Here is a 19491-nt window from a genome sequence, read left to right as displayed (position 1 = left end):
TTTTTTTTTTTTTTTTTTTTTTTTTTTTTTTCCTTCTTTCTTCCAAAGCCCTCTCTCTCCCTCCCATCTCCCTGAAACCTTCCTTTTGCCTGCAATTTATTTATTTTTTAATTCTTCTCATTCTTCTTCCCTTCTCTGTTCTGTTGTCTGTCTTTTTTTTTTCCTTTCCATCTTTCATCTCCTCTGCCTTCTTCTATGCCGGTGGCGGTAATGGTGGCTAGGCTGGCTTCTACTAGTGGTGGCTAGTGTCTTTGGCTGCTACTGCCGCTGCTGCTGCAAGTCTATTATTCAAAGTAAATTGTGCATCTGTTGATATAAGTTGTAATTTTGTGATTACATGCCTATGTACTTCTCCTATCAAAAGCAAGCACTTTGACAAGCCAAATCCAATGGCTCTTTCTAGTTGATTAGGAATTAATATCCATTATTCACTCTGCTTTGCACTTTTGCTTCCACGTTGATTCTTCTATATTCTTTGTTCTTTCTTCCTATTGCATGATATGTGAAAATGTTTGAATCCTTCTATATATTGATTGAGATTGTTATTACTATAATAATCTGTTAGTGTACATTGATTGAGATTGCTATTGTTGTAATGGTATGAATCTTTAATCTTATTTACCTTATAAGTAGAATTCTATAATTTTCAATATGCTATTTGTGCCAAATAAAATGGTTACATTAAAATACAACACTAGAACGCTTTATTCGATAAGGCGACGCGTTATGCCCGCCCTATCGCCAAAGTGCTCCGAAAGACCCTCAAACGCTTCGGTCACCTCACCGCCTTAATAACCTTGCATCCTAGAGCACACACAATGCGCATGTACCACTAACACAAAGAAAATGGACTTATGATGGCATGGCAGCATATGCATAGTATTTCAAGCCACCTCACACCACAACAAGGGCAACAAGAGAGACAGAATGAGAATGAAGGGGCAACGTCTTTCCATCCAACTAGGTAAGCAACACAGGAACCTTTTTCATGCTCTTAACAAAGGCACTTTTGGCCCCATCGCAACCCATATAGGTATCCGTGCATACCACAACCATCAAGCAAACCAATAGCCATTGCTTGTTTCTAATTGGGTTTAATTGTTTGGGTCGGCCCACAAGCTAAACAAAAAGGTTTTGAACCCCGGTTCGGCATCATACTTGCTAATTTCAGACTTGTGTTCCTATCTGTCCACTTAACCATCAAATTGATAGCATGTTTTGGGAGGTGCTCCCAAGTCATCGATCCCTACCAGTGGCTACAGTTTAATGTTGATCTACCTAGCAGAATGAGATCTTAATAGCTACTAAATCTGTTCCTGAGTTACTACCTTGGTTGTTGTTGATTTGAAAGTTCTGTCCATTGGATTGCTTTGGGTTTGATGTATTATATATGATGTATATTACTTCAACTGTTGGGCCATTGATCTGTTGTTAGTTTGGGAATGAACTGCCGTGTTGATACATAGATATTGATTGATTTCTAATTCTGGATTCTACTTACTATATTTTGGCATTCGTACAATATCTATACAGCCTACCGTACTTTTGGGGATACTGAAGGCCCTAGGGAGATCTATTACTGCTTCTAATTTGGTGCTGATCAGATTTATAGATTGGGATTAATTTTGGTGTTCAAGCTCCTGATTTTGCGAGACCTCCGATTCTGTTAGGATTTTGAATTCTATGGTAATGTTAAAATGACTCCTTCAGTTTGAAGTCATCAAAACATCAACTACTAGAAGCAGAAAAGGAAAGCTACAAATGTTCCACCACAAGATGGAAAACAGAAATTTTATCATATATACCGAATATAAAAAATCTATCTCATGTGATCATTTACACGTTCTTTTGAGAAAAAACAGAATTTCCCCTTTACTTGTTTTGATTGATCTTATAAATTTGCAAAAATCTCAATTCCAAAACTGTTTCATATAAGTCACGACTACCCATTGATCCAGGCAAGCCATGCTGTCATTAATATTAATTGATCGAGGTCTAACATGTAATTAGTGAAAATTGCAGTGCACTCAACCAATTCAACCAAATACAAAATTTACAGCAGTATAATAAGAATATCGTAAATTCTTCCATACTCAATGTAAAGGAACACAGATAATACAGATGGAAGAGGGCATATCATTACTACCTGCCACAGCACCGATAGTCTTTTCCACATTTGGCAAACTAAACTCTGTGCGCACACCTTCCCCACCAACGGCAGGACCCCATGAGAAAGGGCCTGCACTCAAATCAATGAACGCCCACCTGAAAGATAATATGTAATAACTAACTCTCAAAGAAGTCAATATTATAGAGACAATGACACACACACACACACACACACACAGAGGATTAACCTATCCCTTCCAATCCATGTATCTGTGAGACACTCTGAGTGAAGACCAGATAATTCCCCAGCTTTCAACTCCTTTCCCAGAAGGAGTTTCACATCTTCATTCTTTCCATTCAACAACTGGAAATGAAAACAGAAAAGTAAGGTCACAAAAGTAACGTGACATTTCATAAGCTTTAGTTCCTTTGAAAGGTTTGCCAGCAATTGCTGATTGCATGTAGAAAATGAGAAAAAAGGTTAGTACCTGTGTAGTTTTGCTATAAATGATACCAGCAGTGTCCTTTCCTTGATATAACCGCTCAATATTATTCAACGAATCTAGAAAAATATTTGACCACTCTACCTGACCAGTACAAAATGAAAACAATAAGAGCATTTGAATTATAATTTTACAGACAAGAATCACAAAGTCGTCATATTAAAAAATTCTTCATATTACAATTGACATGAACTTTTATTAGAAATGAATAAGTAATACAAAAAGTTGTAAGTTAAGGAATTGGACAAGGGACTTGAAATGCTGACCTATAGGGGACAGTGATACAAGGTAGCTTTCTGAGGCCCGAGGGTTAGATGAATAAAATTCTCTCTTTGCAAGCTTCCTTTACATTTCTTGGTAATGAGTACTGTTACAAAGCCAAGGATTTCAAGCATGTGGGCAGTTTCTGTTTATCAATACCAAGGAATTCAAGAATTTCGGATCCAGCCATTGAAGGATCTGATAAGAGTAGATTATCGGAAAGGAGACATTTTTGCCTTTCCACGGGAAAGGAAGGGGGAGTTTATTATTTCACGAAATCTAGATCAACTAAGTAATTGCTGAAAAAACTGGAGCTTTGGAAGCTAAACGACAAATACGATGGACACTAGCTTTTACATCTGAGCAGTTATGGAACAGAATAAACAGAAGAATATCAAAAAATGAGCTTGATTTGGTTCACAGGGTAGTGCTATGAGGTAAAACATTTGTTCTTTGAATTTGAAGGTAATGTATATAAGATTCTTTTGCACTACAAAATTTTGTAATTTAAGGATAAAGATGTTTGTATTATGAGTTGGTTATTTGTATCTAGGGTCCTTTGCCCCTCCTCGTTCCTTTTTTATGAATCCATGGTTTTCTCAGAAAAAAATAATGAATAAAACCAAATAAGGAAGTTCCTTTTCAGAAAGATCAATTCAAATAAGCAACAGAGAAGATGACTAAGAGTATAAATGAACACATACTGTATCAACGTCTTCAGTAGCTGTCCAAGAAAATTTCGTCATGGGATGCTTTTCATACAGAGGTCTCTTAATCTTATCAAGCGCTGGCCAAAAAAGGTGGGAGCTTTAAGAGTGGCTCTCATTAATGAATAATGTACGACCAAATGCAAAGACTAGTTGTTAGGAATGGCAACGGGAAGGGTTCTATATGGGTATCACCAATACCATAGCCACCCCACTTAGAAATATTGCAAAACTGCACCCAACCTGCCCCGCAAAACATGCATGAAGCTCCCTAATTTTACAAGGAAACTGAGACTGGTAAGTGTTAACCATGAATTGAAGGGGCACAGCGCAGGTACCAGGGTTTAAAACCCCAGAATCAGGATCCGGATAGGTCCCATCCGATTCTAATCGAGGAACAGATTGAAATTGGCCGGAACCAACCTGAAAAAACAAAAAATCTTCCTGTAGATTTTAGGGACCACCGATTCAATTGGGATTGGTCCAATTTGGAACCGGATCTTCCTGAATCGGCTGATCTGATCTGATTTTTAAATTACTGGCATGTACCCTGGGTTTTTCAAATACATACCTAAGTACCCAACCCCATCCTGTCAATGGTCATACCACACCCCACCCATTAGGGGTGGCCAGGTGGCACAATGCACGTCCCGCTTTAACCCGCCCCATTGCCATTCCCTACTAGTTGTAACATGTTTAACATAAAAATAAATAAATAAATAAAAATAAAGGTAGAAAAAATAAACGTACAAAATATAGCTTCCTCGTTGTCTCTCGACTGCAGAATTTTGGCTTGCAAACCCTTATCCTGGCACAACAAATTTAAATACATACTGGTTATTGATGAATATAAAAACTCAAAATGACAAGTGCAATATAAATAAAAAACAAGTTAGTGAAACAGATTGATAATTTGCTAGCGGTTCTCTCAAATAAAAGAAAGTTGGAACAATAACAGAGTGATCATTAAAGTTGAACCTCACTAATAAAAAGAAAAGAACAATAGACATCCTAAAAAAGGAGATTCAACAATGAAACTTAGAGATCAAAAGATATACTGAGAAGTACCTCCTTAAGGAAACTTATTTCTGACTCAGATAGGCCTCTCCTGTTTTTTTTTTTTTTTTTTGTGGGGTGGGGGGTTGGGGGTAGGGGTGGGTGGGGGTGGGGTTGGGAATGAGAAAAGAAGAAAAAGATTTAGTGTGGGAAAGACTACCAGTTTCATTATAAAACAAAATAGGCAATCAATAAATTTGCTCCAAGAAACGAATACAGTACATTGAGGAACTGCATGATGGTTCAAGAAACAGAAAAATTGGGTCAAACCTTAAACTGTCATCGACAACATTAAGATAAGAAATGTTTTAATTCCACCATGAAAATAGCAGGTCAGAGATACACATAAGAACTTTATGAACAAATTCAAATGCACATGTCAAGAGTGTTAAGAGAATAGCTATTAAGTTAGTGCTACCGTAGGAGATATTTGGGTGTATAGTTCTGGGTTTAGGAGTCTTCTATGTAATGTTGAGCATTCAGGGGGATATGCTTGTAATTTTCTGATGATTGCTATAATATATAATACAGCATAGTGCTCATGGTTTGAAATTCTACTCAAACCGTGAGTCTGTTTTCTTCCCTAGACTTGCAGCTCTCTCTTTCTCTTCTCTTCTTCTTCTTCTTCCTCTTACTCTTGTGTTGATGACACTGGTTTCCTTTATTTGATATTGCTTCATGGTATCAGAGTGGGTTTAATCAGTCATCTCCTTTACAACACCATTTTCAGATGAAAGAGTTGGGTGCCCTTGGGTATTTCCTCGTTATTAAAGTGTTTCAGAGTAAAAAGGGGAAATATGTTTTAGATCTTTTGTCTGAGACTGGTGTGCTTGCTTCTAAGTAGTTGATACACCTATGGATCCACACTAGAAGTTTGGAACAAATGATGGCAAGGAGTTTGCTGATAAGCACCAGTACATGCGGATAGTAGAGAAACACATTTACCTCAGTTACTAGACTAGACATATCATTTTAATCAGTTTATGGAATCACCTAAGAAGACTCACTGGGAAGCGACATGTTGAATATTAAAGTGTCTTAAAGGTTCTCTAGGAAAGAGGTTCATTGACCAGCCTAATCAGCATATTGATGTGATTGGATACTCTAATGCATTTAGTGCTAAGGCTGAGTATAGAGCCATGGCTCTCATACAGCAGCTGAGTTAAGGTGGTTGAAGTCACTGCTTCAAGAGTTGGGGTGTTTGGTCACTAAACGTATGAAAATGTTCTGTGAAAATCAAATTGCTATCTATATTGCCAGCAACCTAGTGTGTCACGAAAGGACCAAACACATTAAATTCGATTGCCATTTTGTGAGGGATGCAATAATGAGAATTACTCCCTTTGTTTCTTATACAGATCAGTTGGGTGATATGTTTACTAAGTCTTTGTTTGGTCCGGCTTTCCAGAAAAGTTGTTCCAAGCTGTCCATGGGTGATGTATATGCTCCAGCTTAAGGGAGAGTGTTAAGAGCATTGCAATTAAGTTAGTGCTACATTCATCCAAAGAAAAAAAAAAAAAAGTTAGTGCTACCATAGGGGGTATTTTGGGTATAGAGTTCTGGGTTAAGAGTATTTTATGTAATGTTGAGTAGTTAGGGGTATACCTGTAATTTTCTGATGATTGCTATATTATATAACACAGCATCCTCTCGTGTTACTAACACTGGTTTCCTTTATTCGCTATTGTTTCAGTAAATCAAAGATATTTAACGTCCTAGAGCTCTTCGATGTAAAATTAGGGTTAGGCACTTGGCCTATCTCTTCCCCCCCCCCCCCCAAAAAAAAAAAAAAACCACCTGTCTTAATAAGTAAATAATAACAAAGGGGTGTAACACATACTGTTTCAACTCCTTTAAAGACAGAGACAAACAGGAAATGTAGGATGCAGAATCATATGAGAACGATTTACATGGTTAGAAGCTAAAATCAGAACGCTGCATGAATGGCTTCTTCCCACAGTAACCCACACAGCTATATTCAGATATAGAAGCAACCACAAAATAGAAAAGGTGATTAGATACCACCCAAGGACAAGATCTTCTGCTTTTCAAGAGAAGGTGAATCTTTTCATTCAAAACCCCAGATTGGTTTTGCCAAAAAAAAATATATTGGAGGGACAATTTAGGATACAGAATTTCCAGGAAGATCAACAACTTGTTCTCATGTTTTGTCCTGCAAACCCTTCCAAAAGGAAGCTAAAGAAGAAAAGGAAAAAAATATATTTTGGCCAGAGTGGCTGCCGAACCCATTTTACTCCAAGCAAGAGTCCACCACATCAACCACTCCTTTCACCACAACTAAATGAAAATTTGTGTATGATATATGCAGGATAATTTATAAAAGATTTATAATATCCAGAAGCACAAAGTAGTACAGACAATTTGGCAACCAAATGGAGAACTGTGTATGATAGGCAACATCTATTCCAGATTTATAATATCCAGAAGGACGATACAGAACATATATTTGGCTACTTCCAAATAGAATGCCATGATATAAAATAAAACGTAATTAAGAGACATTCACATCATTATTTTGGACAAAGAAGAAGTTTAAGTTCCGTACTAGAATACCCACCTATAGCCATATTTAGCTCTTGACGTTTCACGTTTGGGATTCAAGATGAAAATATTATATGCATTCTCAAGTTGAAGATATTCCACAAGATTTGTGAAAAGAACATCCATAATGTCAATATCTACTTGCCAAAGAATATCTCCACCATCCCTGAAAATGACCATGAAAACAAACCACATATAAGCTGCTTAGCCTGAGGGATACAAATCAAATCACTTGTACTCAGCATACGATGAAACTGATAATTCCAACAAAGTATAAATGCATTGTTAAAAGCACATAAACTAGAACAGCTTGAAGCAAGGATTCAAGTATGGTTGGGTTGGGCAGATAAGCTGACACCAACCCAACTGATACATGCCAATACCTCTCAGCAAGGATTAAAGTATCGGTATCGGTCGCCGTATCGGTCGGTCAAAATTAAGATACGTATCGGAGGGTATCGTATCGTATCGGAGATACGCTAAGATACGCTAAAGATACGGATATAAATGGATAGGGAACACATTTTTATACACTTTTGCATAAAAAAACAGTTAAAAAAAGTTATATATAACATGTAGAATGCATAAATACTTAAGTAGAGGGTATCGTATTGATAGACAAATATATTGAGTTGAAAATGTTCAAAATGATGAGGGTATCATATTGATAGACAAATATATTTTTTTGAGAAAAATCAAAATTTTCCATGGAAGTTGTAGAACACTTGTTTTTACATAACATATAAAAAATCTAAACATTTTTAATCATTGAGCATGAGTAGATCTAAGAAATTTGAAATAAATTGAAACCCTCATTTTCTCTTGAAAAAAGTTTGTAAATCCTTATAAATCCAATGATTTCATGTAATAATGATGCACAAAATGTGATTCTAAGTATGATGAACTAGGGGTGTCAATTCGTGGCCCGAACTGACTAAACCGATCGGGACCGACCGTTTATAGATCGGACCGGCCCGGACCGTCTATTAAACGTGTCGGGCTTGAGCCCGGACCATTTATTAAACGTGTCGGGCTTGAGCCCGGCCCGTTTATAAACGATCGGTCTTGGTTTTGCCACTTGCACCGTCGGGCGTCCGATCGAGACCGGCCTATTGTGCACTGGCCTAGCCCGACCCTTTAATGATTGTAGAATACCTATTTTACCCCCCAAATTAGAAAGTAAAAACTAAAAAGTAAAAACATGTTCACATTTTAAATAATGGTTATATTTGGTATCATTTATTAATTTATTGTCATTTTTTTTGGGCTTGCATGAGTGGGCCGAAATATAAGAGCACATTTTAAAGAGGGCCCGTTTAAAAATTGGTTAAAACCCGTTTAACATTAAACATGTCAGTAGCCCAATTAAGGCCCGACTAAAGCCCGATTAAGGTGGTCCGATTATAGCCCAAGGCCGACTGACCGAATATAAAGTGTACCATGCCCTCAATAACTAAGCCTGATTAGTTAAATGGGCGGACACGGTGTAGCCTTTGAAAGTCTTCAAGCCCGATTAAGCCCGACCGAAACCGAACCGACCTGACCGATTGACACCCCTATGATGAACCTTAGATTTGTAAAAAAACTTGAAAATCTAAGGTTAAAGTTGAAAAAAGTGAGAAAAGATTCAAGAACTTACTATTCAAAATTTTCAACTTTCAAGTTCAAGGTTCTTCTTGGACTATGTTTTTCTCATTCTTTGAACCATTCACTTCGAAAATGTTTCTTTCAATCTACCATTTGAGTCTCCAAAAAGGTGTGTGAATCAAAGGGGAAGAAAGAAGAGAAATATAGAAAACTATTGGTGAGAGTTTGAAGTGTTTGTTTCAAACAACAAAAGGCACATTCACGGGAATTTTCATATTTTCAGTCGATACATACCGATACGGTACCGATACAGTACGATACGGCTCGATACTGCACGATACGGTCGATACATACCGATACGTACCGATACTCTCGGGAATTTCCAGATTTTCAAAAGTTCGTATCGCAGAGTATCGTACGTATCAGTACCGATACGATACGGCACGATACGATACGTACGATACGGCGATACGCAAAAGGGGGCCTAAAATTCTATGTAGCGTATCGGTATGTATCGTGCCGATGCCTACCGATACGGATACGTATCGGCCGATACGGCACGATACGCACCGATACTTAAAACTATGCCTCTCAGGTTTGGGGAAAGATTGGTCATTATTGGCCAATCCGGTTCCCCGTTCGGCACAAACTTCAACCCATAGTTGTCATAGAACCAAAGCAAACCAAGGTGGTGGAGATTTGTCTAAATGCTTAGGCAAAAAGTCGCCCGCCTAGGCATTGCTTAGGTGCCCAAGTGTTATTTTTTATTTTCTCTCTTTTCTAACATTATTTAGTATGATACATATACCTTATATCATTTAAAAAAAAAAAAATTAACACTAAGCAACATCAAGTCATCAAAAATCAACAATAAGCCACATCAAGTCTTCAAAAATCAACATTAAGCAACATCAAGTCGTCAAAAATTAGCACTTAGAGAAATGTACTTATTCTCTAATAAGTTTGACTGGTCAAATGATTTAAATTGTTTACATCAAACATTTTGTTTAGGTAGATCGAAACACCAGCTTTCAACCAATTTAAGATTACTTAAATCTAAGTTATAATGACAAAGTTATATTCCGGTCAAACTTATTTTAAAGTGCCTAAATGAAAATAATTTTATGGACATCAAAACAAAAGATTATTTTACCACACTTATTGGTTTCTAACAATAATTTATCATGATAAGATTTATGAAATTTTCAGCATTGAGAAAGAACTCAGTATATGAAAGTTAAAAATCACCCCTACAACCAAAAATCTAGTTTTTGTTTTTGTTCTTGGAATGGAGGGTTGACTTTTATCCTTTTGGAATTTGATTTTGAAACTATTTTTAATGAATTCAAATGGGAGAATTTACTTATTTATGAATAATATCTTAAGTAAATTTTTACTTAAACGATATTTGGCATAAATAAGTGCCAACCAAAAGGCAAAATGTAGTAGAATAAGGCAACAGTTCTCTAGGCCCTAGGCAAAGCGGCAGCTGGCAGCACCGCCTTGACAACTATGCTTCAACAAATGCAAGGTGCAAAGAAGTTTGTGCCTCACTGAAAAGGACCAGACTTTTATATTGTTGTATTTTCTTCTATTTATTTCTTTTACTTTTTTACTTTTTGATAGGAACAAAAATTAAATAATACTAATAACAATGTGTTTTTTTTCCAGAGTGTAATAAACTAACAAATCTAACAAAGTGTTACATTCACTATAGTAAATATGTTAAAAAAAGATAAGCAAAGCATAGTAACATACAAAATGCCCCAATAGGTTGAACTATCCAAGAAAGAGATCTCCACTTAGTCCCAAAAGTACTTCTTTCCAAACAACTAATCTCCTTCCGATTATTCAGATCAGATTCAATTGCTCAACAAATACTTAGCACCAAATGATCTTTTCTTCAAAGATCTTCCTGGCTTTTAATCCAAATGCCCCAAGTAATAGTATGTCTAACCATCCCACAGAACCATCCTTCCTTTATCTAGAGAATGGATTTGTATTGACATGACGTTTGGAGGGTCTTATATTGCGACATGATTGGGAAGCTCGCCTTTGGTGCCACGATTAGTCATACTTGGATGGAGCGTAATCTGCGTAGGTAGACTTTCCAATTCCCGATATTATGACAAGATTTGGAAAGCCATCTACTTTGATGTGCTCCAAGCTTAGTTATCTTCGTCACTGTCCAGTTAGTGATACCCCAAGAAACAAGCTCATTGTTGTATCCTGGGGTCTACCTCCCTCCACCATTGCCCCCCTTGATGTATCCCTTTTCTTAGTTGGGCTTCTGGCCCCCGATTGTTGTTCCCTCCCCTGAGGGCTTGCTCCTTGTCGCTTCTCTCCCCTCCCCATCCCCCTCCTCTTCTTTGTAGATTCTTCCTCCTTGTTAATGAATTTTTAGCTCACCGAAATCCTCCCTTCTACTCCAAAATTAGGAAATGTAAACTACATGAGCATATCCTATTTTTTGGCTCAACTCTATGTATATGTTCAGTCTAATGGAACTCTGGCAGTCTCATATAAGCATGCTATTGCTATAATATATAGTTTTTCATCTACTCTATGAAGCATAGTTGCCAATTCATCACCCAGGCGCAACCTTGGCAACAAGGCATTTTTCCAACACCTGGGCATGTGAACACCTTATTGTTTGCACACCTTGACTTTTTTTTATTTAAAAAAAAAAAAATTGATGCCTTTTCTAGCATTTCAGTTGGATGGTGCACACTAGTTATGTGTATATATATATATATATATATTATATGTATTTTAAAAAAAGAAAAGAAATAAAAGTCGAAGATGAAAGAAGGGAACTCAAAGACAAAGAGAAGATAACTGAAAAGAACTCGCCTCCTCCTCCTCTTACTTCTGCTGTTTTGGATTTCTGCTTTCTTGTTCTTCTTCCCCCCACCCCTCCCCCTCCCCCTCTCTCTTCTTTTCTACTTCTTCCGGATGCTTGGGATCTGATGGAGTTTCAGAAAAGAAGCAGCAGCAGAGAAACAACTGCTGCCACCATCACCACTGAAAGCCTGGAAAAGAAGGAAAGGAACAAGAAAAGTAGAAGAAGAAAGAAGTACCAGAAGAAGAAGCAGCACCACCGCTGCCGGAGGGAGAGGAGAGAGGCATACCTGTGCCCATGTTGCAAGGAGATGGACTAGAGTTGCGCGAGGGAGACGGACTTGGCAGAGATGACCTTCCTTTTTGTAAAAAAGGAAGAAGCCAGCAGCATAAGATTTGTATGATTCATCTTTGACTTTTATAAAAGATAGTGGCCTAGGCACCCGTCAAGGCGCCTAGGTGCCTGGCCACCTCCAATGGAAAAGCCCTCCATTTTAAAGGGGCCAAAGGAGAAGGTTCATTAGGCGAACTAGAACAGTGCATATTCAAGGGGGAGGATTTTGAAGATAGTCTACATTTTATGTTTCCAAGAAAGACAAAATAACAGAGGGTGCTTCAGTTGATGAATCTGAGGATCAGATTTGATGTGGGCAAAGGAGGTGAATTAAGATAGTCTACTGTTCAGAACAGTTGGTGAGCTGTGGTGAGCAGAAATCCCACGCTCACCAGGAGGTCTCAAGTTCGAGTCTCATGGCTGTTACCTACTTCCCTCCCTACCTACAGAAAAAAAAAAAAAAAAAAGTTTTGGGAGGATCATTGGTGTGGGGAGGATATCTTAGAGATTTGTTTCCTGGGAGGATCATTGGTGTGGGGAGGATATCTTAGAGATTTGTTTCCCAGGCTTTACTCTTTGTCTACTAGGATAAATAAGACAGTCAGTGAGAGATGGTAATTGAGAATCCATTAGGTTAGATCTTTGGTTTAGAATACACTTGCAGAAGTCTGAGATAGAGATGGTTACGATTTGATCCAGTCTTTGCATAATTTTTATTTTCTTTTTAATCAAAGGAATACCAGGACAAGAGAGTCCGGACTCAGGACTCTCACCTCTGATGGTTTTTTCACCTCCAAATCTTGTCTCGTTAATCTTTATAATCCCATTCACCCTCAGTACACAGTGAATCCCCGTGTTCTTCTTCCTAATAAAGCTATTCGGAGACCTATGTTCCCTCACGATATTAAGGCATTATAAAAAAAGGTTGTGACCAAAGATACCTTTCAGTTGAGAAGGGCAAGTGTTTCCTTTCTCCCTTCATATGCTTCATGTGTAAGGAGAGTCGGGAATCGGTCGATCACTTGTTCCATGAGTGCCCCTTTGAAAGGAGGGTATGGTTCCACTACCTCAGTGTTTAATCTGGAGTGGACCTTTCACAATGACATGATGGGTCTGATGGGGTTTTGGCCTAGGGCCTTTTGGTGCAAGAAGGAATTTCTTAAGGAGAGCTACTATTTTGGCAGGTTTATGGTGCATCTGGGAGGAGAGAAATGCTAGATTGTTAAGGGATGAGTTTTCTTCAGAAACATTGGTGATGGTTAAAGTAAAGGCTGCTCATTGACCTATGGCTGATTTTTGTTCAAAGACGTCCCATCTACATATCTTTTCACAGATTAGGGAAACAAAGGTCATACATCACAAGACCAAAAAATTAAAAAAAGAGGTCTCACAGAATGCTCCGGTGAGAGGGATGGTGAAACTAAATTTTGATTGATCTTCTTCATGCAATCCTGGCCCTTCAGGAGTAAATGGTGGAATTAGATCATAGGATGGACTGGTTTTGAAGGCTTATCCAGGGCATAATGGTGGAGGAAACTCCATCAGAGCTGAATTGTATGCACATAGGATGGGATTCAAATTTGCTTTAAAGGAGAATTCAGATACAATTCTACATGGTCGAGATGTCAAGTCTAACTCCGAAGGGCATTGGAGATTATTGGCACATGTCCTGAGACACATCAAGTTCTTAGCTTCTCAGTCTCAGGTGAACTGCTCGTCCAGCTGGATGCTGAGAATAGCTAATGCCATGGCTGATCTCTTGGCAAAAGGAGTTTGGAGATTAAATTGGACTTCTGTGAATTCTTTTCCTCTTCCTCTTTAGTCTTTGTATGTATTCCTGTACAATGTAGAGGGATTTTCTTCTTGGGTATTTTTTTGTTGTTGGGTCCCCTGGCTTTCTTTTCTTCTTGTAATCCTCCATTTTCAATCAAATTCATTTATTATCTATCAAAGAAATAAGAAAATAAGAAATTTAAACCAAAAAAAAAAAAATCATATCATATTATGAGGTGGCATCAAATGATAGATTATGTTCCTTCAAGTTCAGCATCTCTATTCTTCAAAAAAAAAAAAAAAAATCAGCGTCTCTGAAACATCTATAAAACCAAAACCCCAGGTGTTGACCAATAGGGGACAGCAAAGAACTCTGAAACACGTTCCCTTTGTGAAGGTTAAGGGGAAAAGTGTAAGAATTTGGACTTCAGAAAGCCACTTCCCACTTCCCCCTTCCCCCTTCCCCCTTCCCCCTTCCCCCTAATGACGCCACCTTTATCATATTCATCCCCTTATCTGATACGTTCTGAAGAAATGAAGGATCCAGTTAATACTCTTCCATCCATGATCCACCAAATTAGGAAAAACAACAAACTAAGCCTTATCCCAACTTAATGGGGTTGGCTATATAGAAAAAAGATCAGAAAAAAAAAGGATCCATGCAAAAGGTGGTTGGCTAGGTACATTAAGGTGTCGTCTCCTGGGGCCTCCCCCCCCCCCTTGATATTCCCCTCCTTTTAGTTGGGCTTTCTGCCCCTAGTTGTGGTTCTCCCTCCTTCGAGGGCTTGCTCCTTCAGCACCCCCCCTCACTTTATTCTTCCTCTTGGTAATGAATCTATTTATTCATCCAAAAGAAAAAAAAAAGGTGTCGGCTGCCTACCTGACGCACAACTATAAGAATACAGGGAAAATAATAAAAAGAATATACAAATGGGTATAACAGAGAGGGCACCTAATGCATTAAACGACACTCTCAACAAATAAAATAAGATGCATGATCAAGCAAGCAATGCACAGAGATGATAACGCAAAACATATAACATGAACAACACAAGATTTTAAGCATATAATGATTAGCAACAAAAGAAAAGAATAAAACTACAGGTAAATTAGAATCCCAATAATGTAAGGCTAGGTAGAACTACTTAACCCCAGTTAGGATAAACAAGTAACTCCAAACAAAACACTGACGTAGGTACTGATATCCATAGTTGTCACGGCGTCAAATCGATCCAAGGCGGTGGAGGGGTGGCTAATCGATTTGGCGATGAATCGCCCGTTATGGCGTTGCCATGGTGGTCAAATCGCCCATGTGTTATTTTTTATTTTTCCTATTTTCTAAAGTTATTTAGTATGCTATTTTTTTACTTTCACTATTTTCTAAAGTAATATAGCATGCTACAAGCCTACAATACACACCCTATAACATATAAAACCAACATTAAGCAACATCAAATCATCAAAAATCAATATAGCCCTACCAAAATCACCCTGCATTTTACAAAAAATCAACCGCCTAGTAAATCAGGCGTGACCTGGTGTCCATGGCAGTGCCATGGCAACGCCTATCAGCCAATGGCGACCGCCATTTGTGAGTCACGTAAATCGTAGCACTGCCATGAACTTCTTTTTCCTCTAGGACGCCAAATCGCCGCCTTGGCGACTCCATGACAACTATGCTGATATCAGTATAGGTAACAGCCTAAAACAGTGGATAAACTACCCTCTTATAACCCTAATATCACTTAGCAATAGTGATCTATAATCTGGCCTAAGTAGGCAAAACAGTAGCAACCCAAAACACCCAATCAGCAATGATCAGATTAGGATGAACCCAGAAAATATATTCATAAACAAGAACCACAGAAATAGAGGTCAGGTAGGATCAATATAACCATCGAATGCAGGAAGATACAGTAGGATTCAAATCCCAAAATATTAGCCTGAGTTGAGGGCTGAATCAGAAACTGGACCAAATCTTGTATTAGGTCAAACTTGAGAAGATTTTTTATAACTCGATAACCAGGCCACTGGGAGACCTGATACTCCTGGTTGAGTGGTGGCTCTAGAGGGGCCACTATACAAGCAGGGAGATCTTGGGTCTCAAGTTGCTCCCCAGAAATATACAGATCAGCAGAACCGCAGGCCTTGCTTGGGTGTCTCAGAGCAGCAGCAAATAAGCAACCAGTGGATGACTTCAATAAGGGCTTCAATAGCTATCAGAGATTCAGATAGTCACAGACCTCAGTTATGCATAGAACACAGAGAACAAGAAAAGGAGAAGTGGGAATCAATGGGTATAAGGGGGATGGGGATAGGTAGCTACCTCAGCCTAGGCATCTCACCTAATCAGCCTCTCTCAGGACAATGTTTGCACGCAAAGCAAGCTTGTATTCATCTCATTAAATTGTGGGGAGACCCCTTGGGTTAATTACAATATATGGGCTTTAGAATGGAAACTCAAAAATAGAAAGAATGAAAAAGAAAACAAAGAGAAAAGGAAACAAGGTCTCCAGGACTAGTGAAACTTAAATCTAACAAACTTCCCGGCCTAAACTAATAAATAAAAAAGGAAACAAAGATGCTGAAATAAAAAGGAAACAAAGCATCAAATCAAATCAAGCCAAAGATTTGGCTTGCTGGCCAGGACATAAAAGCCCCCACGATTTGGGTTTGGATGACTCTAAAACCTCCAGCCGATAGTGGCTGGCCCAGCCTAGCTGGTTGGCCCTATGGCCGGTGATGTAGATCAAAGCTTGAAGAGAAGGACAAAACTAAGAGTCAGAAAATACTGTTCATGAAACATTGTTCACGTGAATAGTAATTTGGGTCCATTATCTCCTATTTTAGTTCCCTTCTGTTAGGTTTTGTTAGGAGATTTAGTTTCCTATTTGGTTCCTTTCTTGTTAGTCAAGTAGTTTCTATTTTTATGACTTATGCTAGTGTCCTTTTCGTGTTCAGTTGTTAGTTTCTAATTTATTCTTACTTGGTTAGCAAGTTAGACACAAATTAGAAAGTCTTATTTCAGTCATTTAGTTTCCTTTTTGTTATGCCTTTGTGTCCAAGCAATGTAAGTCTATTTAAAGCCCATCAATTATAATAAAAAGACAGATTTGAGTTAAACAAAAAAGATGGCTTATGTTGTTGTGCTATGGGATGTAGTTCAGTGAGATGCCCAAAACCTAACATTCTTCTCCCTCCTCAACCCTCCAATTTCTCTCTTCTTCTTTCTTATTTTCTGTTTTAGATTTTTGAGTGTGTTTGAGAGTTATTTGAAGACCGGAAGTTCAGCTCAGAGCTGCCATTGAGAGGCTCTATAAAGTTTCCTTTTTCATTCCTCAAGCATTACTTCCCAACTAGCCATCAGTTGAGGCTCATCTTTTGAAGGATACTTATACATCTTAGAAGGGATCTTCATTCCAATTTCGAGGATCATCCGAGCCTAAGAACCCTAGTTTCTGAAGAGTGGTCAACAGTTTCCTAGTTCATGTCAACAGCATGATTCTCAATTCAACAATCGGAGTTGTCTCATCTTTGGAGGGTTTGTTGACCCATATAGGACCTTCATCTACTCCAAGTTTCAGCTCCATTTGAGCTACAGTTTGTGAGTGACCGAAATCTTCTCTATTCAGCCAGAATTTCAGATCCTGTCTGGGGTTAGAATCACTTGTGATTCTAGTCTTACATTATCCGATGGGTTGGTCCATTATTTAGGGTGATGGACCACCCTTAGACTGACTCCTTCAGTTGTAAACCTGTACATGGAATCGATCTACATCACCGAACAATACACCTCTAAATGAAAGTGGTACGGGAAAGTGCAAGACAAACCCTAGTCTCACAAGCAATGGTCCCGCAAGTAGCGGTAGCAAAGATGGGCATTTAGAAACTATAAAAAATTCAAAAACCAGAACAGACCACATACTGCAAACCCTCTTTCAAATGATATAAACAGACTCTTTGCAGTAGAATTTCACTGTAATTAACCCACAAACAGCCTAACCTATCAATACATACATGCAAAGAATTTTCAACATATGGGCATAAGGAAATAAGTGCCAGAATCCTTCTCTTTTTTCCAGTCATCCAAAGAATTTTACCTAGTATCAGACACATTATCCTTGCGGGAAAGAACTTTTATGGCGCGCTCAAAAACAGAAGTAACTCTTTCTCCCATCTGTATGGCATGAACGGAGAAACTGCAGAGTGCAGACAGACCATAAATATTAGTTTGCCTTCTAAAGATGAATTGTAACTTTCCTCTTGACCTACAATTTCAAGTTTCAACTTAGGGGTGGGGGGTTAACAAGAAGAATATGAGGCCATAGAAAATCACTTGTAATTAATGTGACTGATAATTGGAAGATGGTGACGTTGTGCCTTGTCTACGGTAATCTTGTAAAATGGGGTGAGCTCCTCTCCAATATGTGGCACCCTTGTATGTTCAAAAATGTGATCAATATTCGTGAACCAACGCTCCAGTTCTTCAGGACCTAGCTTGAACTCTAACAGGGAAAAAAAAGAAAAAATAAATAAACTAACAAGAAGATATTCTGCCATAAATAATCAGAAGACTGAACAGAATAAATGTTTACCATGGTTCCCTTTCCCTTCAAACCCTATGAAAATAAAATTCACAGGGACTGGAAGGTAAATGGATTCAACTTCCAAAAGGTTCAGATAATTTGCAATGTTACCTGAGGAAAAAAAAAAAAAAAAGAGGAAAGTAAACAGAGAATAAATTTAAAATGAACTACATTCAAAAACTCTAATATAAAAAGGAGGTTATCGATGGTTTGGTTGAAAGTTCACTTAATAAGAAGTCACTACCTGCCTTGGTGTAATTGAAAACACCCATCTTGCCATGGCTTAAGGATCCTGAATTTTCCAAGTCATCAAAATCTGAAAATCAAGCATTGTTAGCGAGAGAGATTACAAGGGACAAATCACCTTATGTGGACATAGGAATCATCTATGTCAGTAAAATAGGTAAGTAATGAAAGAGGTCGGTAACAAAATAAAATGAACAATTCAACAAATAGGGAATATTCATGCAAGCATTTTAAGCATCCATTTTGCATATTAAACCGCAATCAAAGGAATGTTTAGATAAAAAAAAAAGGTGTGTAAGAAGCCAAATAGGAAAGATGAGAAACTGCCGCTCCCCTGAGACAATCTTATTTGCTACAATCTGTTGTTTAAGCTGAACATGCATAGATGACCTCATTCAATGTTAAAATGCAGTTGGCTTTGTCAAACTTGATTGGTTTCTCTATTGGGTACCCCTCTCCTCAGGTCTTCATTTTGCTTCTGCTAGAGATGGAGGGTGTACTTCGTGAAGCCTTCTTCAAATGTTATCAATTGGTAGCAGGAGGATGCTGGCCTCTGGAGACTACTCATCTCATTAGGCTTTAGGCATGCTTTACTCTTGGCTTCCCTCATGAATAACTTGTCCCAATGGGTTCCAAGAGCCACCTATGAGATTGCAAACAACTTTTCCATACAAGGGATAGGTAAATTTAGGGTGTTTTTCAAGTTGTCCATTTGTTGTGGCTTCTTATGTGTGTTGGGATCATAAGCCTGGAATTACAGATTATTTGTCCTGTTGTAGTGCCCATTAGGATGTACAGCTATTGCAGATTCTTTTCTATTTCCCTATTCTGAAAAAAAATTTAGCTATCCATCATATAATAATAATAATTATTATTATTACTATTTTATTATTATTATTAACCAGTACATTACTTTTACTATTGAA

The 19491-nt window shown here is 38.1% G+C and overlaps 1 protein-coding gene across 1 annotated transcript in view; it reads right to left on the bottom strand.

Annotated features, from left to right (window-relative positions):
- Positions 1–19491, bottom strand: part of LOC122069430 — a 61670-nt gene that overhangs the window by 20489 nt on the left and 21690 nt on the right. The window contains exons 3-13 of the mRNA XM_042633443.1: positions 18564–18635; positions 18329–18430; positions 18070–18238; positions 17834–17932; positions 7215–7364; positions 4649–4688; positions 4331–4388; positions 3578–3660; positions 2598–2696; positions 2358–2473; positions 2147–2265 (exon numbers count right to left, since the gene is read on the bottom strand). Coding sequence (XP_042489377.1) covers positions 2147–2265; positions 2358–2473; positions 2598–2696; positions 3578–3660; positions 4331–4388; positions 4649–4688; positions 7215–7364; positions 17834–17932; positions 18070–18238; positions 18329–18430; positions 18564–18635 — 1107 coding nt within the window. The remainder of the gene's footprint in view (positions 1–2146; positions 2266–2357; positions 2474–2597; positions 2697–3577; positions 3661–4330; positions 4389–4648; positions 4689–7214; positions 7365–17833; positions 17933–18069; positions 18239–18328; positions 18431–18563; positions 18636–19491) is intronic.

Source organism: Macadamia integrifolia, unplaced genomic scaffold (genome assembly GCF_013358625.1).
Source record: "Macadamia integrifolia cultivar HAES 741 unplaced genomic scaffold, SCU_Mint_v3 scaffold614, whole genome shotgun sequence".
NCBI classification, from domain to species: Eukaryota; Viridiplantae; Streptophyta; class Magnoliopsida; order Proteales; family Proteaceae; genus Macadamia; species Macadamia integrifolia.
The sequence above is the reverse complement of the archived record's forward strand: the minus strand, read 5'-3'. Positions and strand labels throughout refer to the sequence as shown.